This window comes from Macrobrachium nipponense, chromosome 35 (assembly GCF_015104395.2).
Source record: "Macrobrachium nipponense isolate FS-2020 chromosome 35, ASM1510439v2, whole genome shotgun sequence".
In the NCBI taxonomy this organism is placed as follows: Eukaryota; Metazoa; Arthropoda; class Malacostraca; order Decapoda; family Palaemonidae; genus Macrobrachium; species Macrobrachium nipponense.
Window position 1 is genome coordinate 35,357,318 of NC_061096.1, and position 27,069 is coordinate 35,384,386.

Consider the following 27,069-nt stretch of genomic DNA (forward strand, 5'->3'; position numbering starts at 1 on the left):
CGCTCACTCTGAAACACCTCTGGCACACGGGAGACATTTTTTTTTTACCGCTTCGGCGTTTAAGGGTTAACTGCCCTGATGACTCCTTCAAAGTACTCAGAGTCAAAGCTCATGAAGTAAGAGCAGCGATTGCTACTTCTTTGACTTTTCAAAGGAATATGTCAATGAAGGACATCCTTGAATCGACTTATTGGAGATGCAATTCAGTCTTTGCATCTCATTACCTGAAGGATGTCAGAGGTACATACGAGAAATGCTTCTCTCTCGGCCCGTTCGTGTCAGCGGGTACAGTGCTGGGACTTGGAACAAATACTGATCCTTAAAATTTTTTTTTTTTTTTTGTACTATTTATTTTTGTGCGTTTATTTGGTTTCGAGCTTATTGGTTGTTTGTTAGGAGTTTGGGGATAACTCCTTTCAATCTTTAGAACTAACCCGGTTTTAGGATCAGGTGATCGGGATCGATGTTGTGCTCCTTGAAAAAAAAGGTGTGTTGTCATGTTAGTGGATTAGCACCCATTGACAAGTGCCATTTAGGCTCTGCTGAGTAAGTGGATAAGACCCCATTGGCAGACCCACAAGAACTCTTAGCCATAGATCAATATCTCGCTGAGGCTCTTGAGGCAAAGCAGACTCCTGGGCAGTAGCCACGAAGTCTTCTGCCTAATCAGGTAGGAACCAAGGTTTTATTAATACCTACAACATATGTTGTTTACCTTTCTATTTCAGTAGTTAGCTGTCTCTTACCCACAACCAAGGGTGCCAATCAGCTAAGTATATATCTGACAGAGAAGTTGAATGTACAAAAATGATATTGTTATGATACAATAAAGTTTTGTACATACTTACCTGGCAGATATATACGATTACTGGCCCACCCAGCCTCCCCGCAGGAGACAGGTGGAAGAGAGAAAATCTGATTAGAAAACGGGAATGGTTCCTAGTCCTGCCACCCAGGGCAGGGCGGTAGATCACCTGACCTACCTGTAGTGTGTGCCGCGAAATTTGAATTTCTGTCGGGGACGACGGAGTCTATAGCTAAGTAAGTGTGTACAAAACTTTATTGTATCATAACAATATCATTTTTCTAACTATACAAACCTGAGGTCCTTTACACATAGTCCCACCTCATGCCACCCCTCACTCTGTTCCTGGGCCTAAGGCAAAGTGAATGTTTACCCTCCAGTCGGCTGGGACTCCCGACCATCGGACAAGCAGTTACTATCGAACTACGTACCTTGTTAGAAAGCTTACGACCGGTCCAGCTGCTATGTAAGTATTTTCCCTATGTAAAGGACCTGAGGTTTGTATAGTTAGGAAAAATACAATTTACTTCAAAATTGTGATTTTCTATATCTGCGAAGCCGTTCAAAGTTTGCGAGTCACGCGCTGCAAAACTTATCAAATCTCTTGTCTTTTCAAGTATTTTAGGTGGGGCGGGTTCGTTGGTTTCTGAGAGAAGGAATGGAGGTTATGCTTGGAGGAAAAAAACTATTTTTCATACAATGAACTTACCTGTCAGATATATACTTAGCTAAGACTCCGTCGTCCCCGACAGAAATTCAAATTTCGCGCCACTCGCTACAGGTAGGTCAGGTGATCTACCGGCATGCCCTGGGCGGCAGGACTAGGAACCATTCCTGTTTTCTATCATATTTTGTTCTCTGTCGCCGGTGGTATCAACATTGTTGTTACTACCTCCTGACTGGAATTCGCTTTTCAAGACTTTTTGATCATCTTTATTGGATTTCTTGGTGACGTACTGGATCGTTGTTTTGGCATTCGCTACCGTGGACTGGATTTGGACTTGCTTTTGATTTTTCTGCTAGAATGTCTGATTCAAGTGTTAGTGTGAGAGTGTGTGAATGTGTAGGCTGCAAGGTGAGGATACCGAAGGCTTCGGTTGATCCTCACACTGTATGTCGTAAGTGTAGGGGGTTTGACTGTTCTTTAGCTAACACCTGTATGAGTGTGAAAAGTTGAATGCTAAATGAATGGAAGACTAACTTCTTACTTGAAGAAGTTAGAGAGGGATAGAATTAAGACGGGCTGCACCAAGTGTGTGTGTACAAGGCCTATTGAGCCTTTTTCTGAGTCTAACTCTCCTTTAATTAATGATTTTGATTCTCCCTATGTATCTGAACCCTCACAGGCTTTGCATTCGGATTCGGCTTCTGAAATCGCCAATCTGAAGGCTTCTCTTCGTAAGATGAAGACAAAAATGGCGGCCGTGCAAGGTAAGGGAAGTGATAGTGATTTGCTTAGTGAAGTGAGTGTTCCCAGTGTTGTGTAGGGGGCGTCTGACCGTCCCTGCGATGCTCCCAGGCCTAGACCTCTTCCAAACTCACATACCCAGAGGAGAAGGAAAGTCGAAAGTCGTACGGAGGTTGTGGGGAATCCCCAACGGTCAGACGTCCCTTCAGCAGGTTCTGTTTCGCTACAGACTGCTCAGGACCGCTTTAATAGAAGCGTCCTACGAGATTGTTTCTCGTCGTCCGGTTCTCCTTCACCTAAACGAGGGTGGAAGGACTCAGATCTTTCTAGGCCACTGAAAAGGCACTGGAAAGAACGCACGATTGACTCGAGCCCGGAGCGCTTCTCGGAGGAAGCCCCCTCTTCTATCAAGAAGGCTAAGATGGTCTCGACGCCTCCTCGATCGGTAGTTGAGGATCGCACACCTTCGAGGTCTCCTGCTTCTTCTATTGAAGAGGACGCTGGTGTGGCTTCCAAGAGGATCTTGTTAGCTGTGCAAGAACAGTTAGCCTCTTTAGTTGGAGTTCTTTCGAGGGATCCCCCTCGCAAGAAGACGCTAGACTCCTATTAAGAAGTCTCGTCTTCTTTCGCCTGCCAGACATTGAAGCGTCCTTCAGGCATGAAGAGCCTTACAAGCACGAGACGTCTTCCAGGCGCGAAGATTCTTTCAGGCGTCAGGAGCTATCCGAGCAAGTTGCTCTAGACAAGGATACTCTCAGGCGCGAGGAGTCAGCCAAGCGCGAGGCGTCAGCCAGGCGCGAGCGACGCAGAACCCAGCAAGCAACAAGCTCCAGCCAAGCGCGAAGAGCTTTGCAGGACGGGAGAGTCAAGCAGACGCGAGACAACTAGTAGACTTGAGAGAGAATCTGTTCACTCTATGAGTCCCTCTCCTAGTAGGAGTTTGTCGCCAGTAGAGAGAGAACTTGGTGAAGATCCTCTCGTATTTCAAGCCGATTCTCCGCACGGTGTGGACGTAGATTCGGAAGACGAGGCTAACGGTAGAGAAGGCTTCTCTAACTATAGAGTTTTGACAGACCTTCTTTTTGTACATGAAAACTTACCCAGCAGATATATACTTAGCTATAGACTCGGTCGTCCCGACAGAATTTCAAAGCTCGCGGCACAGCGACAGGTAGGTCAGGTGATCCACCATTCCCGCCGCTGGTGGCGGGGTCTGGAACCATTCCCGTTTTCTAAGCCATAATTTCTCTGTCGGTTGAACGGACAACACCTATTGTTAGTTCCTCCATCTTGGATTTCTACTCGTTTGCCGAGAATTTGGATTGGTTTTTTGGTGACGTATTCTGTTTTTTCTCTGGCTTGGCATACGCTTATTGTGGACTGTTTTTCGACTTTGGTTTTGACTACTCTTTCACGATGTCTGACGCTAAGGCTTCACCTATGTTTAGAGTTTGTAGTAGGGAAGGTTGCAAGGTTAGGCAGCCAAAATCGGCAGTAGATCCTCATAGTATTTGCGCTAAATGCAGAGAGAATGAATGTTCTTTTAATAATACCTGTGTTGAGTGCGAGAAACCTTACAGAGCTTGAATGGAAGGAGTTATCTTCGTATGTTAGGAAGCTTGAGAGAGATAGAGTAAGAAAGGCTTCAGCTAGGTCATCTAGTAGATCTTGTTCTATAGAACAAGAAGTTAACTCTCCTACTAACGATTTTCCCTTAGCCTCAGCTGCTTCTCCCTGTCTGAATCCAAAGATTCTTCTTCAGAGAGGGAAAATGTAAAGCTTCAATCAAGAAACTTCAAGCTCAGTTACGAGCTCTAAATGAAGGTAAGAGTGGTGATAGTGACTTGTGCAGTGTCCCCAGTGCAGTGGGGGTTCCTCATTGCTCCTAGGCCTAGACCGCTTCCAAACTCCCAGGACCAGGGGAGGAGGAATGTCGAAAGCCGCAGGGAGGATGCAGAACATCCCCAACGGTCAGGCGTCCCTTCGGCAGATCCTGTTGTAAAGTCCCAGGCTGCCTCGGATTGCCGCAGAAAAGGCGTCCTAAGGGAGTGTTTTTCGGCCTCAGACTCTTCCTCTCCTAAACGAGGATGGAGTTCGGCCTCTCTTCTCGCCCTTTGAAGAGAGCCTGGAAGGCGCCTAAAGGAGACGCGGCTGATTCCAGCCCAGAGCGTTTTCCCGAGGATTTGGCCTTCGGTACCTAAGAAGACGAAATAAGAGGAGCCCTCTCTTCAGGATCCTACGAAGAAGTTTTTGATTAATCTGCAAGAGCAGTTAGCTTCTTTAGTAGGCTCCTTTGCTAAGGACTCGACAAGGAGGAAAGATGTTTCGCTCCCTGTTAAGAGTTCCGCTAAGCGCCCCTCTTCGTATAGGAGAGAACCCTCACAATCTCCAGGGCGTTTATCGCCTTCGTCGAGAGACTCGTCCGATAGGAGTTGTTCTCCTGAGAGGAGAGTTCTTTCGCCTATAGGCTTTCTTCTCCAAAGGGGCCCTATGACGGGTAAGGCTTTGAATCCTGGTAGACAGGAAGATCGTAGCCTCTCTCCTATGAGACGCCGCGAATCGAGCAGAAGTCTCGAGGTCGGTTTAGGTTCAAGGAACCGGAGGATAGACAAAACTGATTTAAGTATCAGGATCCTTTGGGTCTGCAGGACCAGGAGCCAGGCAGGTGCAAAGAGGCAGCAAGACGCAAGATAGGGCGTCAAGAGTCTGCTAGAAGGCAGGAATCAGGATGCCATGAGTCAGGACGCCAGCAGTCAGGGCGCCATGATCAGGACGCCATGAGTCAGGGACGCCAGGAGTCAGGGCAGCGCCAGGAGTCAGGGCGCCGGAGTCAGGGCGCCAGGAGTTAGGACGTGGCCAGGAGGCAGGACGCCAGGAGTACGTTAGGCGTCAAGAGTTAGGGCGCCAAGAGCCTGTTAAGCGTCAGGAATCAGGACGCGGGGATCTTTTCAAGCGCCCTGAATCAGGGCGCCAGGAGCCTAGCAAGCCACGAACCTGGCGAACCGCAAGAGACTAGACAACAAGAAGTCTAGTAGGCGCAAGAGTGTTTCGGACAGGCAGGAGCCTCACTCTTCGTATAGAAGTTCGAACGTTCAGCGCTACTTCTCGGGAAAGGGAGTTCTTCTTCTGGGAAGAGCCAGATCACTCCCAAACGGTCTCCTTCGGTGGATCCGTTGGAACAGGTATCGGAAGAGGAGGAGCCCGTAGATGTAGCAGGTTTCTGACTACAAGAGGCACTTTCACTTTTGCTCCTAAAGGAGTTCGGAGACTCCCTTCATCCTGCTGACCCTCCTTCACCAGGATCTTTGATGTCAAGCACAAAAGCTCTCAAGTCGTCTTCCTTCGTCAAGATGCGCCCTGCTCTTTGTATGAAAAAGGCCTTAAAGACCTTTTCAGAGTGGTTGACTTCCAGAAGGGAAGCGGGCAAAACAGTTTTTTCCTGCCCTCCTTCCAAGTTAACAGGTAAACCAGGAAGGTGGTACGAGACCAAGGAACCTATGGGGTTAGGCCTCCCTTCATCCGCAGATGCGGATTTTGCTTCCTTAGTGGACTCTTCCAGGAGGAAGTCTTTGCTTTCTGCTAAGGCAACATGGGGCATGTGTGAGCTAGACCACCTTCTAAAGGGCTCTTTAAGACCCTGGAAGTCTTCAACTTTATGGACTGGGCTTTGGGAGCGTTAGCTAAGAGAGCTCAGGACACTGACTTTGTCTCCATGGAGGAACTTTCAAGTGTCCTGGCTTGCTTGGACAGAGCGGTTATGGACGGCTCCGTAGAAGTTGCCTCTCTTTTCGGAACGGGAGTCTTAAAGAAGAGATCGGTCTTTAGCTCTTTTCTAGCAAGAGCCGTATCACCTTTACAAAGAACATCTCTTCTTTTTGCACCGTTATCCCCGCATCTGTTTCCACAGGAGACTGTTAAAGAGGTTTCTAAATCTCTTACGGAGAAGGCAACTCAGGATCTCCTCACTCACTCAGCCAAGAAGTTTAGGCCGGCCGTGCCTATAGAGAAAAAAGAGAGACCCTCTTTTGTACAGCCCTTTCGAGGTGCCTCCTCTTCTAGGCCCCCCCTCTTAGAGTCGCAGACAGATAGAAGGAGTAGACCATCTAGCGGTTCCTTCGGGAAGTCTAGATGAGCAGGGAGTCCTCCAGATGAAAGTAGGCGCCAGACTACTCCACTTTGCAAAAGTCTGGGCGCAGAAGGGAGCGGACTCTTGGTCCCTCTCGATCCTGAAAACAAAAAAGGATACTTGGTCCCCTTCAGGGAAATCCTCCCTTGACGACAACTCCAAGGAGTTGACTGCAAGATACTCGGATCCGGTCCGAAGCTTGCTATTTTGCAAGCAGTGGAACAGATGATTTCCAAGGAAGCGGTAGAACTGGTTCAAGATCTCCAGTCTCAGGATTTTACAATCGGCTATTCCTGGTACCGAAAGCATCGGGGGGATGGAGACCGGTTTCTAGACGTCAGTGCCCTGAATTTCTTTGTCTTGAAGAAGAAATTTTCGATGGAGACGTCTTCCTCTGTTCTGTCTGCTCTTCGTCCAGGGGACTGGATGGTGTCCCTGGACCTTCAGGATGCGTATTTCCATGTGCCAATTCATCCGGCAGCAAGGAAATATCTGAGATTCATGTTCCAAGGGAAAGTATTCCAGTTCCGAGCGATGTGTTTCGGACTTTCGACTGCCCCTCAAGTCTTCACGGACATCATGAAGAATGTAGCTTATTGGCTACATCTGGAAGGGATCAGGATCTCTTTATATCTGGACGATTGGCTAATAAGAGCCCAATCGGAGAAAAAATGTCTGGAGGATCTTTTAGTTACTCTAAATTTGACAAAGTCCCTAGGACTTTTAGTCAATCGCGAGAAATCCATGCTGACTCCCCAGCAGAGTATTGTCTATCTGGGGATTCAGATGGATTCTCAGGATTTTCTAGCGTATCCTTCGCAGGAAAGGATAGAACCGCTGCTTAGAAAAGGTGGCAGCTTCTTAAGGAAAAAAGAACATTGTTCCGCGAGGGAATGGATGAGCTTACTGGGGACCCTCTCCTCGATGGAAAGCAGTTCGTTTCCTTAGGAAGACTACACCTACGACCCCTTCAATTTTATCTGAAGGAGAAATGGGATTGGAAGTCCAACAACTGGGAGAAACATTTCCAATCTCGAAAGGGATCAAGGAGAATATCCGCTGGTGGTTAGATCCACAGAAACTAAGCAAGGGAATCTCCCTTCGCTTACAGAAACCCTCGCCTAGCGTTATTTGCAGACGCCTCAGATTCAGGGTGGGGAGCGACCCTAGGTTCGGAAGAAGTGTCAGGCACTTGGGAAGGAGAACAAGTGTCCTGGCACATAAACAAGAAAGAACTAACAGCCATTCATCTAGCTTTAGTTCATTTCGAGGAACAGGTCTCAGGTCTGGGGATTCAGATTCACTCGGACAACACAACAGCCCTCGCTTATATAAAGAAACAAGGGGGGACGCATTCCTTTTCCCTGTACGAAATCAGCAAAGGATCTGCTGATTTGGGCTTCAGGAAAGGGGAAGATCTCTCTTCTCACAAGGTTTGTGCAGGGATGAGAAAAATGTCCGGGCAGATCTGTTGAGCAGAAAAGAACAAGTCCTACCCACGGAATGGGACTCTCAATCCTCAGATTTGCCAGCAACTATGGCATCTGTGGGGAAGGCCCAATAGACCTGTTCGCAACCAACAAGAATCACAGATTAGAGAACTATTGCTCCCCGATCTCGGACCACAAGCAGTAGCAGTAGACAGCTTTCTGCTAGATTGGACGGGCTTGGACGCATACGCCTTCCCTCCTTTCAAGATAGTAGGGGAAGTATTGAGGAAGTTCGCTTGCTCGGAAGGACAAGAATGACCCTCATCGCTCCCTTCTGGCCAGCTCTCGATTGGTTCACAGAGGTGCTGGAGTGGTTAGTAGATTTTCCAAGATCGCTTCCACTAAGGAACGAGCTTCTCAAACACCCCACTTCGACAGGTTTCACAAAAAACCTCCCCGCTCTAAGTCTGACCGCCTTAGACTGTCAAGGACTGTTTTCGTGAAGGACTTGTCAGAGCAAGGGGCTTTTCACGAGAAGTGGCGAAGGCTATTGCAGAGCCAGAAGGACTTGTCAGAGCAAGGGGCTTTTCACGAGAAGTGGCGAAGGCTATGCAAGAGCCAGAAGTCACCTCTAAAGTATACATGAAGTGGGAGTTGTTTAGAAGATGGTGTAAGGGAAAGAAAATATCCTCTTCCAGTACCTCTGTAACTGAAATCGCAGATTTTCTCCTATATTTGAGAAAAGACTGTAACCTGGCAGTATCAACAGTGAAGGGTTACAGAAGTATGCTGGCCTCAGTCTTTCGACATAGAGGAATAGATCTCACAAATAATAAAGATCTACATGACCTTATAAGGTCTTTCGAAACCACGAAAGACCATGTAATCAAGAAACCAAGCTGGAACTTGGATGTGGTCCTCAAGTTCCTAATGTCGGAAAAATTTGTACCGTCTCACGCAGCTTCGTTTAGAGACTTAACGAGAAAGTCATTATTCCTCTTTGCGTTAGCAACAGCTAAGAGAATTAGCGAGTTGCAAGCTTTGGAAGGTAAAGTGGGTTTTAAGAAGGATTCAGCGATTTGCTCCTTTAAACCATTTTTTCTAGCAAAAAATGAAAATCCCTCAAAGCCTTGGCCAAGAAGCTTTGAGATAAGAGGACTATCTTCATTAACAGGAAGAGAACTAGAAAGGACTTTGTGTCCAGTCAGGGCACTCAAGTTCTACCTGGAGAAGAAAAAGTTGCTGGAGGTACAGAAGACAGTCTTTGGGTGCTCTGTAAGAGATCCGAAAAGATCGATTTCCAAGAACGCCCTTACATTCTTCATAAAGGATGTAATAAGGGAAGCTCACCTTAAGTGCGATGAAGAGCACCTCAAGGTTCTCAGAGTAAGAGCTCATGAAGTGAGAGCCATAGCTACGTCAATGGCATTTCACAAAACATGGTCTCTTCAGGCTCTTATAGAGTCTACGTTTTGGAGATGTAATTCTGTGTTTGCCTCCAATTACCTAAGAGACGTTAAAATTTCGTACGAAAAGTGCTTTGCTCTGGGAGCGTATGTTTCGGCGAATTCAGTGCTGGGAGAAGGGGCTGAGGCTAATCCTTCCTAATTTAGTTTAGTGTTTAAATTATCTTTTATTGGTGGTTGTTTTTATTGGTTAATTGTCAGAGGGAATAGGGAACCCTCTTGCAATTCATAGATTATAACAGTACTAACATGGTCAGGTGATCGGGATTGGCTTCAGTGCTCCTTGTGATTATTTTTTAGTAACCTTAACTGTCATGTAAGAGGGCGAGTCTCCATTGATATGACAAAAGGTCAAGGCTCTACCATGTAAGTGGGTCAGCCCCCATTGGTACGATCCAGAATAGGCTCTGTCGCGTAAGCGGGCTAGCCCCCATTGACACGATCCAAAGAGTTATTCAACCATAGGTTCATTCCTCGTTGAAACTCTTGAGGCAGGCAGACTCATCGACAGTAGTCATGAAGTCTTCAGCCCAATCAGGTAGGAACCATGGATTATTTTATCCAAGAACATAGGTTGTTTTTTCCCTGTTTTTTAATGTTTTTAGTTTTAAGTATTATTTTGTTTTTAGCTGTCTCTTGCCCGCCACCAAGGGTGCCAATCAGCTAAGTATATATCTGCTGGGTAAGTTTTCATGTACAAAAAAGGGATTTTGACGTAAGGAAAAATCTATTTCTGGGCGATTGGTTCGTGTCGCCAGCGAAATATCCTTTAATCCATTATTTCTAAGGTAAATGTACTAACACATACCAGAGAATAAATAAAATAAAGAAAAGGTCAGTACTACTGACTCGCTCACCCTCCAAGAGGGTGTCGGTATGAACACTATGGCGAGTGAGACCACTACCACGAACCACTTGCCAATAGAAATCTCCTACTACAAAACCCCCACTAGAGGGGAGCCGACCCACAGAGTGGGCAGCAACTACTACTACTCCATCCCATGCTGCCGACTGCTGCGCCTCTGGTGGCCATCCTGAAGTTAGCAGACAATCTTGAGCGCTGGGATGGGTAGGGTGGGATTTCGCTGGCGACACGAACCAATCGCCCAGAAATAGATTTTTCCTTACGTCAAAATCCCTTTTCTGGGCTCAGTTCGTGTCGCTGCGCGAAATCGTACCAGAGAAATAGCACAAGATTGTAAAGAACAAATAAAACAGACAAAAAAGGTCTCAATAAAACATAAAATAAAATGAAGAAATATAATTGCTAATAAATATACATATACACATGATACAGAATAGAAATATTACTTAAAATTAACTTAAGGTTAATAATATTCTTAAAATTAACGTTAAATGTAAAACATATATATACAGGGCTTACATGGAATATATGTTGAGCTTAACATCTGTGAATAGTTAATATGTACAAAGTAATTAAAGCAATTATAATAATAAATTGAATACAAACTTCGACAATAATGTAATAAAGAAATGTATGACTTAGTATACAAAACCCGTAACCATTGTAAATAAGATGTGTCACCCTAGCATAAAAAATAAGGGGACCACATCAAAGAGATCATTATATACAATCAATTGTGAGTACCCTAGCAAAAAAATAAGGGGCACCCACTGTACCATCATAAGAGCAGCTAAGACTCAAGGTAAACGTAGATGAACAGGCAGGTATAGACAAACTGTTGGGTGAGATAGGTAGAAAGGAGAACTGGATCTTCTACTAAAGATTAAGCAGAGTCGGGGAAACTATGTTACCCGCCGCAACTGCTGAAAATTTCAGAGCTTCCAAGGACTTTAAGTAATGACGCTTAAATACTGTCGGCGATTTCCATCCAGTATATTTCTTTAAATCATCGAAATTCATGTGTTGGAAATAGTTAATTGAGGTGGCAACTGCCCTGACATCATGTGATTCTTTAGGGAAGGAATCAGAGTTGGCTTGCTTAATAAAGTACAGGATTTGTTGCCTGATACCTTTAGTAGATAAAGTACCACCTTTTTCTCTCATAAAGAGGGGACCCGAAGAGGATGAGGATGTCTTGGATCAGAAAGGCTCGTAAAGGTCGATAACTGGAACAAATAGAGAAAACATCTTGTGGCAAGGGTGGGTTACAACTTCCACGGTTCCCTCCCCACCTCATCAAAGGATCCTCATTCTTTTGCTATAAAACTACGTTCCGGAGAAAGTAGAACTTCCCCTGGGTGGAAAAGAAATTCTATATTGATTGGGATCTCTGGATAAACGCCGACAGTTCTGAAACAAATTCTAAGCTCCTGTAAGCCAAGCTTAATAAAAATAGTTTGTTTTCTTAAGAGCATTATAAATGAACATGTCGTATTATCTGTTTCTGAAGCCAGCTTTAGAACATCATTTAAGAACCACGACACTGACGTAGGCCTCACTGAAGGTCTAAGTCTAGCACAAGCCTTGGGAATAGACGAGAAGTAAGAGTCTGTCAAGTCTATGCTGAACCCGAGTTGAAAAATCTTTTTCAAGGCCGACTTGTTTGTCGTAATAGTGCTAGCTGCTAAGCCTTTTTCAAATAAAGATCTGAAAAAGGATATAGCTGAATTGATTGTCATGATTGTAATATCTGAATCTCTCAGGAAGGTTGCCAACTTTTTGACTGCAGCATCATACTGTCTCAAAGTTGAATCTCTCTTATCAGATTCCAAGAAAAGAATATTTCGAGGATCAATAATTCTTCGCGTCTCTTTTAGAGCCGACGAATGTCATGAAGTCCATAAAGTTAGGGTTTTGAGAATTCCTGAGAAGCGAACACAGTCTTTTCGTTTGATACTAATGGGCTGGGAGAGCCTGGGATTGGGAATTCGAAGAGGACGAAGACCCTGTTCCAGAATGAGAGGGTACCAATTGCTCTTCGGCCAGTCCGGGGCTACTAGAGCTACTTGACCCTTGAACGTCCCGAGTTTGTTCAGTACCTTCAGGAGAAGATTCACTGGAGGAAAGACATAAATCTTCTCCCAGTTGTTCCAGTCTATGGACAGGGCGTCCGTGGCATAGGCCAGAGGGTCCAGGTTGGGGGCCACATAACATGGGAGTTTGTGGTTCGCTTGGGATGCGAATAGATCCACTTGTAGACCTGGAACCCTCCGGAGAATCCATTGGAACGAACTGTTGGTCCAGTGACCATTCCGACTCCAGAGGAAACTGATCGGGATAGAGCATCTGCTATGACGTTTCTCACTCCAGCTATATGGGTGGAGGAGAGGTGCCAACTGAACTTGTCCGCCAGGGAGAAGATGGCTACCATGACATGATTCAGATGTCGTGACTTGGAGCCTCCCCTGTTTACACAATGGACTACCACTGCGCTGTCTAAAACTAGCTTATGTGGGAGTTCTTTGGCGGACGTAACCTTTTTAGAGTCAAGAACACTGCCATTGCTTCCAGTACATTTATGTGAAGCTGGCGGAACTGGGGTGACCAGGTTCCTTGAACCTTCTTGAACTGAGAATATCCTCCCCAGCCGCTTAATGAAGGCGTCCGTGTGGATGGTAAATCCCGGAGGAGGAAACTGAAGGGGTACTGATATTGACAGGTTCTTGACTTTTGCCCAAGGGCGTAGACGATTCCGCAGAATGTGGGACTGATGATAAACTTGTCCCTGGACCTGACATTTGCTCGTGAGCGCCAGATTCTGGTTAGGTCTTTCAGTTTGGCTTTCATCAAGATGTTTGTCACTGATGCAAATTGGAGTGAACCCAGAATTCTTTCCTGGCTTCTCCTTGAAGCAAATTTGTGTCCTAGAAATTGCTTTACTGACTTCGCTATTTCTTTTCTCTTGGCTGATGGAATCGACAGAGTATGGGAGGATAGATTTCCAATTGAATGCCCAGCCACTGAAAGTTTGACTCCGGAGTGAGTCTTGATTTTGTCCTGTTTATCTTGAAACCCTAGATACTCCAGGAACTGGATTACTTTCAGTGTTGCTTTGCGACATTCCTCGACTGTTTGGAGGCCCAAATTAACCAATCGTCGAGATACGCTACTACCATGATCCCCTGCGCCCTTAGTTGTTGGACGACCACTTCCGCCAACTTCGTGAACACCTGGGTGCCACGTTCAGACGAAGGGAACTACCTTGAAGGAGAATGCTTGATCTCCTATCTTGAAGCCCAGATAAGGGCGAAAGTGTCTTGCATAGGGATATGATAGTATGCGTCTGTAAGATCGATAGAGGTGGTGACGGCCCCACGGGGAAGTAAGGTCCGCACCTGCGAGATGGTGATGCATTTTGAACTTGTCGCAGCGAATGGCCAAGTTTAAACGGGGATAAGTCTAAGATTACCCTTCTTTTTTGGAGCCTTTCTTTGGAACGCTGAACAAGCGCCCTTGAAATTTTAATCTGTTGACTCTCGCTATTGCTCCTTTCTGAAGGAGGTCCTCCGCATACTCCGTCAATTCTTTTGATGGAAGTTGAAGGAAAGGTCTGGGTGGGGGCGGATTCGCAACCCAACTCCAACCCAGGCCTTTCGACACAATACTTTGTGCCCATTTGCTGAATCCCCACCGGTGGCGGAAGAGAAACAGCCTCCCTCCTACCTGGAAGTTCTCATTGCTGCTGGTAACCTCCGCGGCCTCCCCTGAAGTGTTTTCCTCTATTAAGGGACCTTCCTGATCCTCTCTGACGAAAGGATCGCTTACCTCTGCCTCCCCTACCCGAGCGGTCATACTGCTGAAAGGCCTGGCCTTCGAACACTTGGTTGAAGGCTGGGGAGACAGCGTAAGAGGTGGAAGGTTGAGGCTGGGGGGAAATCACGTAGATAGGCTGTGATTGAGCCTTGGAGGTAGAGGGTTGGGCCGCCTGCACCAACGGAACAGCCGAAACAGGCTGGGCGAAGCGTTGTTGTTTCTTTTGGTAAGGCTGGAAACGTCTGGGTTTCCTCTGAGCCTTACCCCTTACTGCCTGGTCTTGGCGTCTCTTTGCAGTGAGACCCCAACGATCCTTAAGGCTTTGGTTAAGCCTTGTAGCTTCCGCCTGGACCTCCTTTACCATTACATCGGGGAAGAGGTCTGCTCCCCAGATGTTTGATGAAAGCAACTTATTCGGTTCATGCCGAATAGTTGCTTCCTGGAGGACATGCTTCCGACAATTCGTTCTGGCTGTGGCGAACTCAAACATGTCAGACTGAACCGTTTGTGTCAGTGACTTGGTGAGAAGCTTAAAGAGTGGCTCGGAACCGTAAGCAATGGTAGCCACTTCCGTCATGGCCATGGTGTTAATAGACCATTGCTAGCCTAGACTTGGCCTCAAACTCCGCCTGAATGAGGCTGTCCGGAAGTCTAGGCAGCTTCTCACCAAACTGATCCATAGCACAGTCTGGTTTGAGTTTGCCCGCCGAAAAAGTGTTGGGCAGATCTTCCCACAATTCTCCGGTTGAGGGAAGCAAAGGAGATGTGGGGTCTGCTTCCTTTAGCTGTGGCAACGACTCCCCCTTCTGGGCCGCTGGGATAGTGACCGTAGCTATTTTGGTAAGGAAGGGAAGCGGAGTTCCCTCTTCCATTGTGAAAATGGTGAAGGGACTCTTAAAAGGTTGAATCTTCGTGTTTGAACAATCCATGTCCTCTAAGCACCTGAGCCATTCTCTTTGAGCCTGGTCACGTGAATAGAGGACTGTCTCTTTAGGGACCTTGTCATCTCTTGTCATGGCTGCGTCAGTGAGTCTGGCGTAGCCAATGAACGGTGCTGTAGACCTCCGGGTAGAACTCGAAGTCCTCAATCCTTCGAGTACCACACTCCGGAATTGAAATAAGCCCGTCCTGGAAGGGGCGTATGACGCCACCCTCCAGGGGTTATTCATAGAGAACGGAGGCAGAGAGTCATGAGGTGGAAGCTGAGCCATACCTGTGCCGAAAGGTGGGGGAGTAGCTAGAGGAGCCTGGCTAAGTTCGGCGATGATGTTATCCTGGGAGGTGATCCTGTCAAGGACAACCGGGAGAACATCTGCTCCATACTGTTTTTGAGAGAAAACCGACCAAATCCCCCATGTGTTGTAACAGACCAGCATTGGGATCCAAAGCCGGAGCTGCTGCGGAGGTGGTTGGGTAACTCTGAACAGGTACCAAGGGGAGAGGAGAAACGGCTGACTCCGCCGGAGTATGTGATCTCTCCTTGGAAGACCTACCCCTTGAGGATTTGGAGCCGGACCCAGAAGCTCTAGACCTCTCTGCTCCGGGGTTCGTAGCCGGAGACTTGCGAGATGTTGACGCCGACGAAGTCTTTTTGGACGACGACGACGTCTTGCTTAGGGTTTTCACAACCGTCTGTCCTTTGACCTTAGGTCTTACGGAAGCATCAGGAGAAGTATAAAGGAGCTCAGCTCCTGTAAAGCCTTGGAAGGAAGCTGGAGAGTTAGCAGGAGTAGAAGACCCAGTGGCGCCCAAGGGAAGCCCTTGGGCGTCCAACGTACCTACCTCGACCAACAGGTCGTCAACACCTACCATTGGTTCAATATTCAGATCCAGTGTCGCGACTTCCGACGAGATATCTTGGCCTGGTTCACTCAACGAAGCGGCGAGCTGTTGCTGAATCGCCGCCATAGTCGGGGCTGCCTCTGCCGGGTCGACGTAACCCGTTGACTTGCCGCCGGGGAAGATTAGGACAGCCAACCTCTTCTCAAGAATGTAGGGCTGTCCCTTGGCGGCGTTCTTGCCAAAACCGCCGACCCAAGCCCTCAGGGTTGCCAGGGCGGTGTCTCTAACAGCGGGAGCCTGGAAGAGAGGGTATTTGTTAGTTTTAAGTTTAAACTTAAGATTAAAACTTAAGTAATAGGCTTAGTCTAAAAACATAGGGGATGCGAGATCCCATATAAAACAAGCTTAAGTTTAAAATAAGAGATTAAAATTAAACTTAACAACTATAACCTTGTAGGGATTAGCTAACGGAGTTGGGAATACTTACCCCGTCTAAGAGCTGGCTCACCAGATCGTAGCAAATAGTGCAGGTCTCGTGGAACCAGACTTGAAGATTCCCGTGCGGAGTCGCGCATGGAGCATGGGATCTGCAGACTTCATGCCCACAGGGGTCCTGGAGCATGGCATTGCATCCTGGATGCTCACAGTTGGTGGTCTGTAAGTGAAAAGATACATGAGCATCGTAAAAGATATCACTTACAGGCTAGAGGCTAAAAGAACTCCGCTGCATGCCGGAGCGCGAAAAAATTTTGGGCATAACCCCTCCCTTACCGCCTGAATAGGCTAGAACCCCGGAGAGATCCGGTGTGATAACGTAGGTAACGGAGGGATTTGGCTTAAGGTAGCTTAAATTAAACTTACTATAGTTTAAATTAAATACTAAACACTTAAGCCTAAAGCCATAGAACGTACCGGAATAAATCCGGTGCGCGGCGGTGTTCGTGTCGCGATATCAGCGCGACGGGGTGGTTAGGAAAGACCAACTGTACGCCTGCAGTCCGCCCGCCAGGGTGAACTAGCACCTTTCCACGTGGATGCCGGAGCTCCGGTAAATTAAAGAGCACCAGTAAGCCGGGAAAGAGCGAGAGGGCGAAACAGACTCGAGCTAGCAACGGAGCGATGGAGTAACGACGGAGGGGGGAAGGCCAGTCCCCCCCCCCTTAGTCATCCGAGCGCGCCGTGAAGCCAGAGAACGGTCGGGTCCAGTCTTGGGTCTGTCCAGCCCCCCCTACTCCCTCCGCCTAGGGAGAGAGGGAGGCAGGCACGGTATGTGGAGCGAGCGAGGACAGACCAACCCCCACCCCCCCCCCCCCCCCGGCCCTATGGAAGAGCGGGAGGAGGGTAAGGTGACTGGACAGGCGCCTGGCTGCTCCGTGATCACATAGTGACCACGGAGCGGTAACATACGAATACAATGAAACAATATAGCCTAGGATAAAGCAACCAACTAATCAGAGAGATGCTATACAGAAGCAACCGAACTGAAGAGCGGAAGCAATAATGGTGGATACCAAGGTAATACATAACCTAGGCTACGTGAAATGCCAGACGCCGTAGGCTAACCTAAAATATAAAATAACTAAAAATCACTTAACGTAAAGAAAGAAAATAAATCAGTAGGAGAAAAAATCCAGGAGTGTACGACTAACCCGAAAGAAAGTCTACCACTCAAAGCTAGCCAGAGCTGTGGCTAGGGTCTGGATGGAAGATGCCTACGCAAGGTGAAGAAGACATGCATGCATGACATAAACCCAGTAGGCTGGACCCCTAACATAAAATAGATAACTAACAATAGAGCGTAAGGAAATAAGGGAAGGCTCTGGGTATGAAAGACCAAGAACGAACCCGCCACGAGGCAGAACCATGCTGCCATGCTTCCGACCAAGAGCCCGTATTTATACCTAAAAAACGGCAAATACTGACTCAAGGACGGAAAAAACCCAATAGCAATAACAACTGATTACTTAACTTAGCTGCTGCGATGGCTGCACGCTCCATGACTAATAAATCCAAGATAGGGGCACAAAAAACACAGAGCAAAAAAGGGCATGTGTGTACGCGGTGCGCTAACTGAAAAGGATGTCCACCAGAGGCGCAGCAGTCGGCAGCATGGGATGGAGTAGTAGTAGTTGCTGCCCACTCTGTGGGTCGGCTCCCCTCTAGTGGGGGTTTTGTAGTAGGAGATTTCTATTGGCAAGTGGTTCGTGGTAGTGGTCTCACTCGCCATAGTGTTCATACCGACACCCTCTTGGAGGGTGAGCGAGTCAGTAGTACTGACCTTTTCTTTATTTTATTTATTCTCTGGTATGTGTTAGTACATTTACCTTAGAAATAATGGATTAAAGGATATTTCGCGCAGCGACACGAACTGAGCCCAGAAATGATATTGTTAAGATACAATAAAGTTTTGTACATACTTACCTGGCAGATATATACGATTAATGGCCCACCCATCCTCCCCTCAGGAGACAGGTGGAAGAGAAATTATGGCTTAGAAAACGGGAATGGTTCCAGACCCCGCCACCCAGCGGCGGGAATGGTGGATCACCTGACCTACCTGTCGCGTGTGCTGCGAGTTTTGAAATTCTGTCGGGACGACCGAGTCTATAGCTAAGTATATATCTGCCAGGTAAGTATGTACAAAACTTTATTGTATCTTAACAATATCATTTTGCAAGAGTATGGAGATTCGTTGACTCCTGCTGCTCCTCCTTCGCCTCGATCACTGTTTTCGAGTGCGATCGTACCTAAGTCTTCGTCGGTTTTGAAGATGAGACCGACTATCTCTATGAAAAGAGCTCTACAGTCGCTTGACAAGTGGATGTTGTCAAAGAAGGATCTGGTCAGAACCACCTTCTGTATGCCTCCAGCCATACTTTCTGGTAAAAGAGGTGTGTGGTACTGAACTGGGGAGAACATGGGCCTTTCTCTCCCAGCATCGGCTGAAGCGGACTTTTCAACCTTGGTTGATTCATCGCGTAGACACGCTTTGAATGGAGCTCGTGTGACTTGGGCGATTTCTGAGACTGATCATCTCCTCAAGGGCCTCTTCCATATTTTGGAAGTGTTTAATTTCCTAGACTGGTCCCTTGGGGTGATGTCTAAGAAGGCTCATGACTCGGAAGGTCTTGACCCCGAAGTCATTCTTAGTATACTGTCATGTATTGACAAGGCAGTACAAGACGGATCGGGAGAAGTCTCCTCCCTCTTTGGAGCAGTACTCCTTAAGAAGAGGAGTATTTTTAGTGCCTTCTTAACCAAGGCGGTTTCTCCCTCACAGAGAGCAGCCCTGGTTTTCGCTCCCATGTCAGACTTCTTGTTTCCTCCAAAGTTAGTGAAGGACATTTCTCACTCACTGACTGAGAAGGCGACACAGGATCTTCTCCTTCAGACTGCAAGGAAGAAGAGACCCCTTGTTGCGGTTGACAAGAAAGGACCTACTTCTACTGTTCAGCCCTTTCGAGGAGGTCCTCCCTCCAGAGCTCCCTCTAAAAGGAGAGGTCCTGAGAGGAGAGGTAGAACTTCTTCCCGTCCCTTTAAGAAAGTGAAGTGAGACAGCCAACCTCCAAACACCAGTGGGTGCCAGGCTTCTCGAATTTGCAGACGCCTGGACATTCATAAACTCGGACGCCTCTTCGATGTCTATAATCAGGAAGGGATATCTTATCCCCTTCCAGGACAGTCCTCCCCTAACGACTATTCCGCGGGAACTGTCAGCCAGATACAGGGACCCTGTACTGAGGGATACTCTTCGTCTGATGGTGGATCAAATGTGGGACAAACGAGCTATAGAATTAGTACTGGAGCAAAACTCTCCGGGGTTTTACAATCGTCTTTTTCTGGTTGCGAAAGCCTCGGGGGCTGGAGACGGTACTAGACTCAGCGCTCTGAACAAGTTTGTTCTAAAGGAGAAGTTCTCTATGGAGACTTCAGCCTCAGTCCTTGCGGCTTTACGACAAGGAGATTGGATGGTGTCGCTGGATCTCCAGGACGCTTATTTTCATGTCCCGATTCACCCTTCTTCGAAGAAGTACCTCCGTTTCATGACGGGGGGAAGGATCTTTCAGTTCAGGGCCTTGTGTTTCGGCCTGTCCACAGCTCCTCAGGTCTTCACAACCTGGTGAAGAATGTGGCGAGGTTTCTTCACCTCAAAGGCGTCAACATCTCTCTATATCTGGACGATTGGCTCATCAGGGCCAGAACAGAGAGACAGTGTTTGGAGGACCTTTCTTTGACCCTAGACCTGATAAAGTCGTTGGGACTACTCGTGAACCTCGAGAAGTCACAGCTGATCCCCAGACAGAACTTAGTCTATCTGGGAATTCAGATGGATTCTCGGGGTTTTCGAGTATTTCCTTCGCAAGAGAGAATCGTGAGAGGCTTGGAGAAAGTCTCTCTCTTCTTAGGGAAAGAACGAACTTCGGCGAGGGAATGGTTAAGCCTTCTAGGGACCCTTTCCTCGCTCGAAACAGTTCTTTCCTCTAGGAAGACTTCATCTTCGTCCTCTTCAGTTTTTCCTAAGGAGATCATGGAATTGGAAGACGGGACTTCTCTCCGACAGTTTTCTCCTTCCAATGGAAATGAAACCACACCTACAATGGTGGTTGTCCCCTCTAAAAGAGAACAAGGGAATTTCTCTGGAAGTTCCGAACCCAAGCCGAGTGTTATATTCAGACGCATCGGAGAAGGGTTGGGGAGCAACACTAGGACCGAGAGAAGTGTCAGGCACCTGGAAGGCAGCACAGGTGTCCTGGCACATAAATTGCAAAGAACTTCTGGCAGTACACTTGGCTCTAAAGTTCTTCGAACCTTTTGTGGCAAACAGTGTGGTCCAAGTGAATGTGGACAACACTACCGCCCTTTCCTACATTCGGAAACAAGGAGGAGGCACACTCCTTGTTCCTATACGAAATAGCAAGAGATCTGCTACTTTGGACCTCCCAGAGGAATATCTCCCTCCTGACAAGATTTGTTCAGGGTACGAGAAACGTCAGGGCGGACAGACTGAGCAGGAGAAGCCAGGTCCTTCACACAGAGTGGACCCTTCATTCAGAGGTGTGTCAGAGTCTTTGGGATCTTTGGGGCACTCCTCATGTAGATCTGTTCGCCACATTCCTTTCCAAAAGGCTGGAAGTCTTTTGCTCAGTGGTGGAAGACCCAAGAGATCTCGTGGTCGACGCCTTCCTGCTAGACTGGTCTCATGTAGACGTGTACGCTTTTCCCCCTTTCAAAATCCTGGGACAAGTGTTGAGAAAGTTTGTAGCGTCCAACGGAACAAGAATGACCCTGATAGCCCCGTTTTGGCCAGCTCAGGATTGGTTTGCAGAGGTGCTGGAGTGGACAGTAGACTTCCCCAGATCCCTTCCAAGAAGGATGGATCTTCTCAGACAGCCACACTTCGAGAGGTTTCATCAAAACCTCCCGCTCTCGCTCTGACTGCCTTTCGACTATCGAAAGACTTGTCAGAGCGAGGGGGTTTTCTCGCGAAGCTGCAAGCGCTATCGCTAGAGCCCGCAGAGCTTCCACTAGACGAGTCTATCAGTCTAAGTGGGAGGTTTTTAGAAGGTGGTGTAAGTCTAAAAAGTTGTCCTCCTCCAGTACCTCTATAACCGAAATCGCTGATTTCCTTTTGTTCCTGAGAGAGGACTCTCACTTATCTGTATCGACTATAAAAGGATACAGGAGCATGCTTTCGGCAGTCTTCAGAAACAGAGACCTAGAGCTTGCTGATAATAAAGATCTGCACGACCTGATTAGATCGTTTGAAACAACAAAATCTAAGGAACTAACTCCTCCCAGCTGGAACCTGGATGTAGTTCTCAAGTTCCTTTCGTCTGACAGATTCGAGCCTCCTCATTTAGCTTCGTTTAGGGATTTAACGAGGAAATGCTTGTTTCTCCTATCTTTGGCGACAGCCAAAAGAATTGGTGAACTTCACGCCCTTGAAGATGAAGTAGGCTTCAACAGAGACTCGGCCTTCTGCTCGTTTAGAACACTTTTTCTAGCGAAAAACGAAAACCCCTCGAATCCCTGGCCCAAGAGATTCGAGATTAAAGGCTTATCGAGTCTCGTGGGTAGAGAAACAGAAAGGTCTCTTTGCCCTGTAAGAGCCTTGAAGTTCTACTTACAAAGGAAGAAACAAATGGGAGGCTCTAGGCAAGGTCTTTGGTGTTCGATTAAGGACCCCACAAGAATCATGTCAAATAATGCATTAGCTTTCTTCATAAGGAGCGTCATTGCAGATGCTCACAAGTTCTGTCCTGACGACTCTTTTCCACTTTTAAAGAGTAAAAGCTCATGAAGTTTAAAGCTCATGAAGTTAGAGCAGTGGCGACGTCTCTCTCTTTTCAGAAGAATATGTCGCTAAAGAAAATCCTTGATACAACATATTGGAGGTGCAATTCGGTATTTGCATCTCACTATCTTAAAGACGTTCGCGTGACCTACGAGAAATGTTTTTCTCTGGGGCCTTTCGTATCGGCGGATACGATACTGGGTATGGGAGCAAACACCAATCCTTAACTTTGTACATACCTTCTACTAGATATGTTCTAGATTTCTGCTGACAAAGAGGGCTCGGTGCTGCACTGGCGGCCAGTCACTGTTCAGTAAGGAACTCTTGATATCTTATGGAGGAGTATTAAAATTTTTTTTTTTTTGAATTTTTGTATGAATGCGTATTAGTTTCGAGTTATGGGTTGTGTAATGAGTCGGGGATAACTCAGAACAATTCTTTATACTAACATGGTGGTTAGGATCAGGTGGTCGGGATTGGTTGTGTGCTCCTTCATAAGGTGTGTTGTCATAGAAGTGGTCCAGTACCCATTGACAAAGTCCTTTTAGGCTCTGCCGAGTAAGCGGTTCATATACTCATCGACAGACCCACAAGAACTCTTAGCCATAGATCACATATCTCGCTAAAGTCTTGAGGTGATGCAGACTACCGGGCAACAGCCACGAAGTCTACCACCTATCAGGTAGGAACCAAGGTTTTTCTTTTATACCTACAACATATGTTGTTTACCTGTCTATTCCATTTTAGCTGTCTCTTACCCTCCACCAAAGGGTGCCAATCAGCTAAGTATATATCTGACAGGTAAGTTCATTGTATGAAAATGATATTGTTATAATACAATAAAGTTTCATACATACTTACCTGGCAGATATATACGATTAATGGCCCACCCAGCCTCCCCGCAGGAGACAGGTGGAAGAGAGAAAATATGATAGAAAATGGGAATGGTTCCTAGTCCTGCCGCCCAGGGCAGGCTGGTAGATCACCTGACCTACCTGTAGCGAGTGGCGCGAAATTTGAATTTCTGTCGGGGACGACTGAGTCTTAGCTAAGTATATATCTGCCAGGTAAGTATGTATGAAACTTTATTGTATTATAACAATATTTCTCCAAGGGGGAATGCGAGAGAAAGATTTCCTGCTCAGCCATTAGCTAAGACGGAAGGCTCTGTCTCACACATTTGTGGCGTCATGGCGCTGTGTGTGTGAATGATCGGTATCATCACCATCGTCATATGTATTATTCAGATCTGTGAAGTGTATTCTGAATGATCAGTATCATCATCATCTCTATAGGTATTATTCAGATCTGCGAAGCGTATTCTGAAGGCTTCTGCTCAGCCATTAGCTAAGACAGAAGGCTCCGCCTCACGCATTTGTGACGTCATAGCGCAGTGTGTATCGGTGATCGGTATCATCGTCATCGCCATACGTATTATTCAGATCTGCGAAGTATATTCTGATCATCCGTATCATGTATGCGTTTGCCTAGAAGTCGAAGAGGAAGACCTATTTTCTCAAAACTAAAAAGCTTGCCCTTAAGTTAAAGACGAAGGAAGGAGCAACTTCCATTTTGGCAGCAGTCGACATCCATCATTGCTGAACATTAAGTAAGAATTATTTTTCTAGGTTAACTTGTTTTGACTAACTTTTGGCACTTGATAATTTATTTTTTTCTATTGATATAGGTTTTGATGAAAATGACTAGTAAAAGTGATTAATAGAGAAGCAGTGTTTGTGAGAGAGAGAGAGAGAGAGAGAGAGAGAGAGAGAGAGAGAGAGAGAGAGAGAGAGAGAGAGAGAGAGAGAGAGAGAGAGAGAGAGAGAGAGAGAGAGAGAATATCATTCGATCTAAACTTTTCAAGAAACTGTCATTTCATGTTGAATTTTGATTTTTTATCAATTCTTTTTAAGAAATTGTAATTTCATATCAAGTTTTGAATTTTCATCAGTTCTTTTTCATTGTAGAATCAATTTATATGAAAATGATTACATAGTGAACATCCCGGACAAAGAAACTGAGACAGGGGCTCTTAACCAAGTTTGTTAGGCCTAATGGGAGTGAAGACATGCATGATCCGTCTGTCCCCGAAACTTTAAATGATTCACAAGCCTTCCTTCAGCAGAAGAACTCTTCACAGAGGATGAGATAGAGAAGTTTGAAGGTTTTTTGGCAGTGGATAGGTAGAGAAAATTCCATCCAAGTGGTTTTTTAAAGGAAATGACTGTATCGTACAGTACACTTGCACCCAATGGTGGCATTGTTTACGTGTGGAGTTTTCACCATCCTGTGTGTAATTTAAAACTTTTTAAAGTTATTAAAACCTTTTTAATGTTTTATTTATCCATAAGAACAATTTCATATTAGAAAAAATCACAGCATAGTACTACATAGAAAGTATTGAAAATGGGTAGTATAAAAAAGTTTGACTGAGTAAGTTGTCGTTTGCCTTGGCCTAATGAAGTTATTCCCATAAGGTACGTATGTGTTTCGAAATCTGCAAATTCCCAATTCTGCGAGGCCCTGGATCAACCAAATTCTCGCATAATTGGGGAGCGTACTGTATTTCAAATGATTTTCTGAGGATAAGCAGTTTAGTATAATTAGAATATTTATCCACTTTAAACTATATTGAAATACGTAGTAAATTTTGATGCCTGGACATGAACAAAACTACTGTGTATTTTTTATTGAACTAAAGGAAGCTTTTCATTTCAGCTTGAGAGCTATGTGAAGAAAGGAAAAGATTTTGCTACAGTGGAAGTGGAACTTTTTGCTGAAAATAAGTAAGTTGTTACTTGTATAGGACCTTTCAATGGTCAGTTCATGGACATTGTTATTAGCTTTAGTAGTGTACGTGTGTTCATACAACAAAAAATTGTCAGTAGACAAATATGATGCAGTGCTGATTTTGTACTAAGTGAAGTGGTCATTTTACACTGGGCATCCCTCATATCACTTGCCAGGCCAAAGTCACTTTATGGCTTTTGTTCTTAGAGGAAATATCAATATGCTTACTTCCATTTCTCACATTCCACCCAATTCTTATGTTAATTTACTTTGTATAATTACCATTGATTGTGGAGTATTAAGAATTATTTTCTGGGTTCGACCTGTGTTCGCCGGTGAAAAGTTCCTGTATCTCACTTTTCTAAGTATAAATAGATTCTAAATATACCAGAGAAAAAAAGCTAGCATGGTATGCTGAAGTTACTACCCTCGCGCTAGCACCCAAAGGGTGTCCGGTATAAAGTACAAGGCGAGTGGAAGCCACTATTCACAGGTCTTCTGCCAATTAGAGGATTCCTTTCCAAAATCCCTCTCATGGAGAGAGCCGTCACAAAGGCCACTCTTTCCCCCTTGCTCCCGCTACTTCGCCCGACTCGAGCGCCATCTACATTCCTGTACTTAGACGAGGTCCCAGATCCACGCTATTTTCTTTGCTCTCGTGTTTTGTGCTTTATTTAGCGATGGCGTCTTCTGATCTTCCTCCTTCTTCAAAGTTGAGTATTCCAATTTGTGTTTTCGTAACTTATATTGTTGCGGGGCTTCCCAAATTGGCCTTCGGCCCCTTAGAAAGGTATTGGGGGGCCGTTGGTGTGTCCGCCATTTCGGGAGCATCATAATCAGAAAGCGTGGAATTCTGGTACACATGAATTTCCTTTTAAATTAATATAAACCAAAGATTTTAGTCAACAATTATCAAACATATCTCGTGTTACATGCTAAATATTATGAGTAAATTTGGTTCGTAGAGAGGCCTAACGCACTCATGACGTACTCTGGGGTCTAAGACTAGGGTTTAGACAAAGAATGATTAATTGATAATTAGTCCCTCTCTCCCCAGCTTCTCAAGAGCGTGTTAGTGCCTATCTTGATGTAAGATTAAGAGGTTACATGTAATTTGGTAGGCTATTAGTAGCCAATTGTATTATTACGGGACAGGAGAGCGAGAGCTTCTTTCTCCCTCTCCCGATGTGACTTTTGCATGATTTTATTGTTTAATACGAACCAAATAGATGTGAAATATGACAATAGAATTAATATCACTGAAGAGGTTGGAAGAGTTGCCCCCCTTTAGCTTAACCGAACAAGCCTAGGTCAAACTTGGAAGGTAGGCTAAGTGTCCCTAACCCTGTACCCTTTATGCCTCTCCCCCTGCTAGCACTCCAGTGCTAGAGGGGAGGATATCAAGGATAGAGAGCCTCCCTCTCTCTATTCACATTGTTGGACCTATCCTCCCAGCCAATCTGAATAGAAAAATTCAAATTTAGTAGGTTTGGTTGAGGGCTACTGTCCACTTCATGGTGTCTTAGAGGAGATTGGGCCTAACTGTCCGGTTCCGTAGTGATCTCGGAAGGTTATGCTAGTTCCATATAGGGTATTATTCTCCCTAACCATAAATTCCTTTACAACTCTTCCATGATGCCTCATTATTAATTATACATATTATTTTATTACACATTGCTTGTGTCGCTGTATGGTAAATGGTCTGGTTTGTTTTCGTCTTGGCCTAGCCTCCTTCAGTATAACCTTTAGTAGTAGGGTATGTCCTCCCGGTCGAGAGCCACACCAATCGGTTGCTGTACCAACCACGACGGGCCACAGGCTCAGTTGGACTACCACTGCAGTAGTAGGCTACACAACCGCTAATAGGTGTCCATCTCTGACCGGGTTGGTGGCCAGGCGATCACAGCCGACCACTCCACATACCACCTAATCCCCCCCCCCCCCCCCCTTCCCCCCACTTCCTGGCTCGGCACGTCCAAACCCTCGTAACTCACGGCACTAGTACTCTTATCGAGGAATGGCCGTTCGAGTTTTCACTTAAGTGGGAAGGAAGAAGGTGGGTGAGGCATGTTATGGGTATACATATATAAGCTCTTATGTCTCCGAGTGAATGGCTCCTCCGGCGGTCTAGTACCACACCGGCCGACGGACATCGCTTCGGATTGTACATATACAGCTCCGTTGCTCAATGGTCTCTCTCTCCGGTTGTCGGCCCCTAGCCGCTGATTCGGGATAGGAGTTTCGCTCCCCCCCTCGATAGAGGTAGGCAGGTTCAGATATGGGAATTAC

The 27,069-nt window shown here is 46.2% G+C and overlaps 1 protein-coding gene across 1 annotated transcript in view; it reads left to right on the forward strand.

Moving 5' to 3' along the window:
• The window catches only part of LOC135208610 (structural maintenance of chromosomes protein 5-like), a 357,310-nt gene that overhangs the window by 65,771 nt on the left and 264,470 nt on the right, over positions 1–27,069 (forward strand). Inside the window, exon 3 of the mRNA XM_064240976.1 lies at positions 24,709–24,776. Coding sequence (XP_064097046.1) covers positions 24,709–24,776 — 68 coding nt within the window. The remainder of the gene's footprint in view (positions 1–24,708; positions 24,777–27,069) is intronic.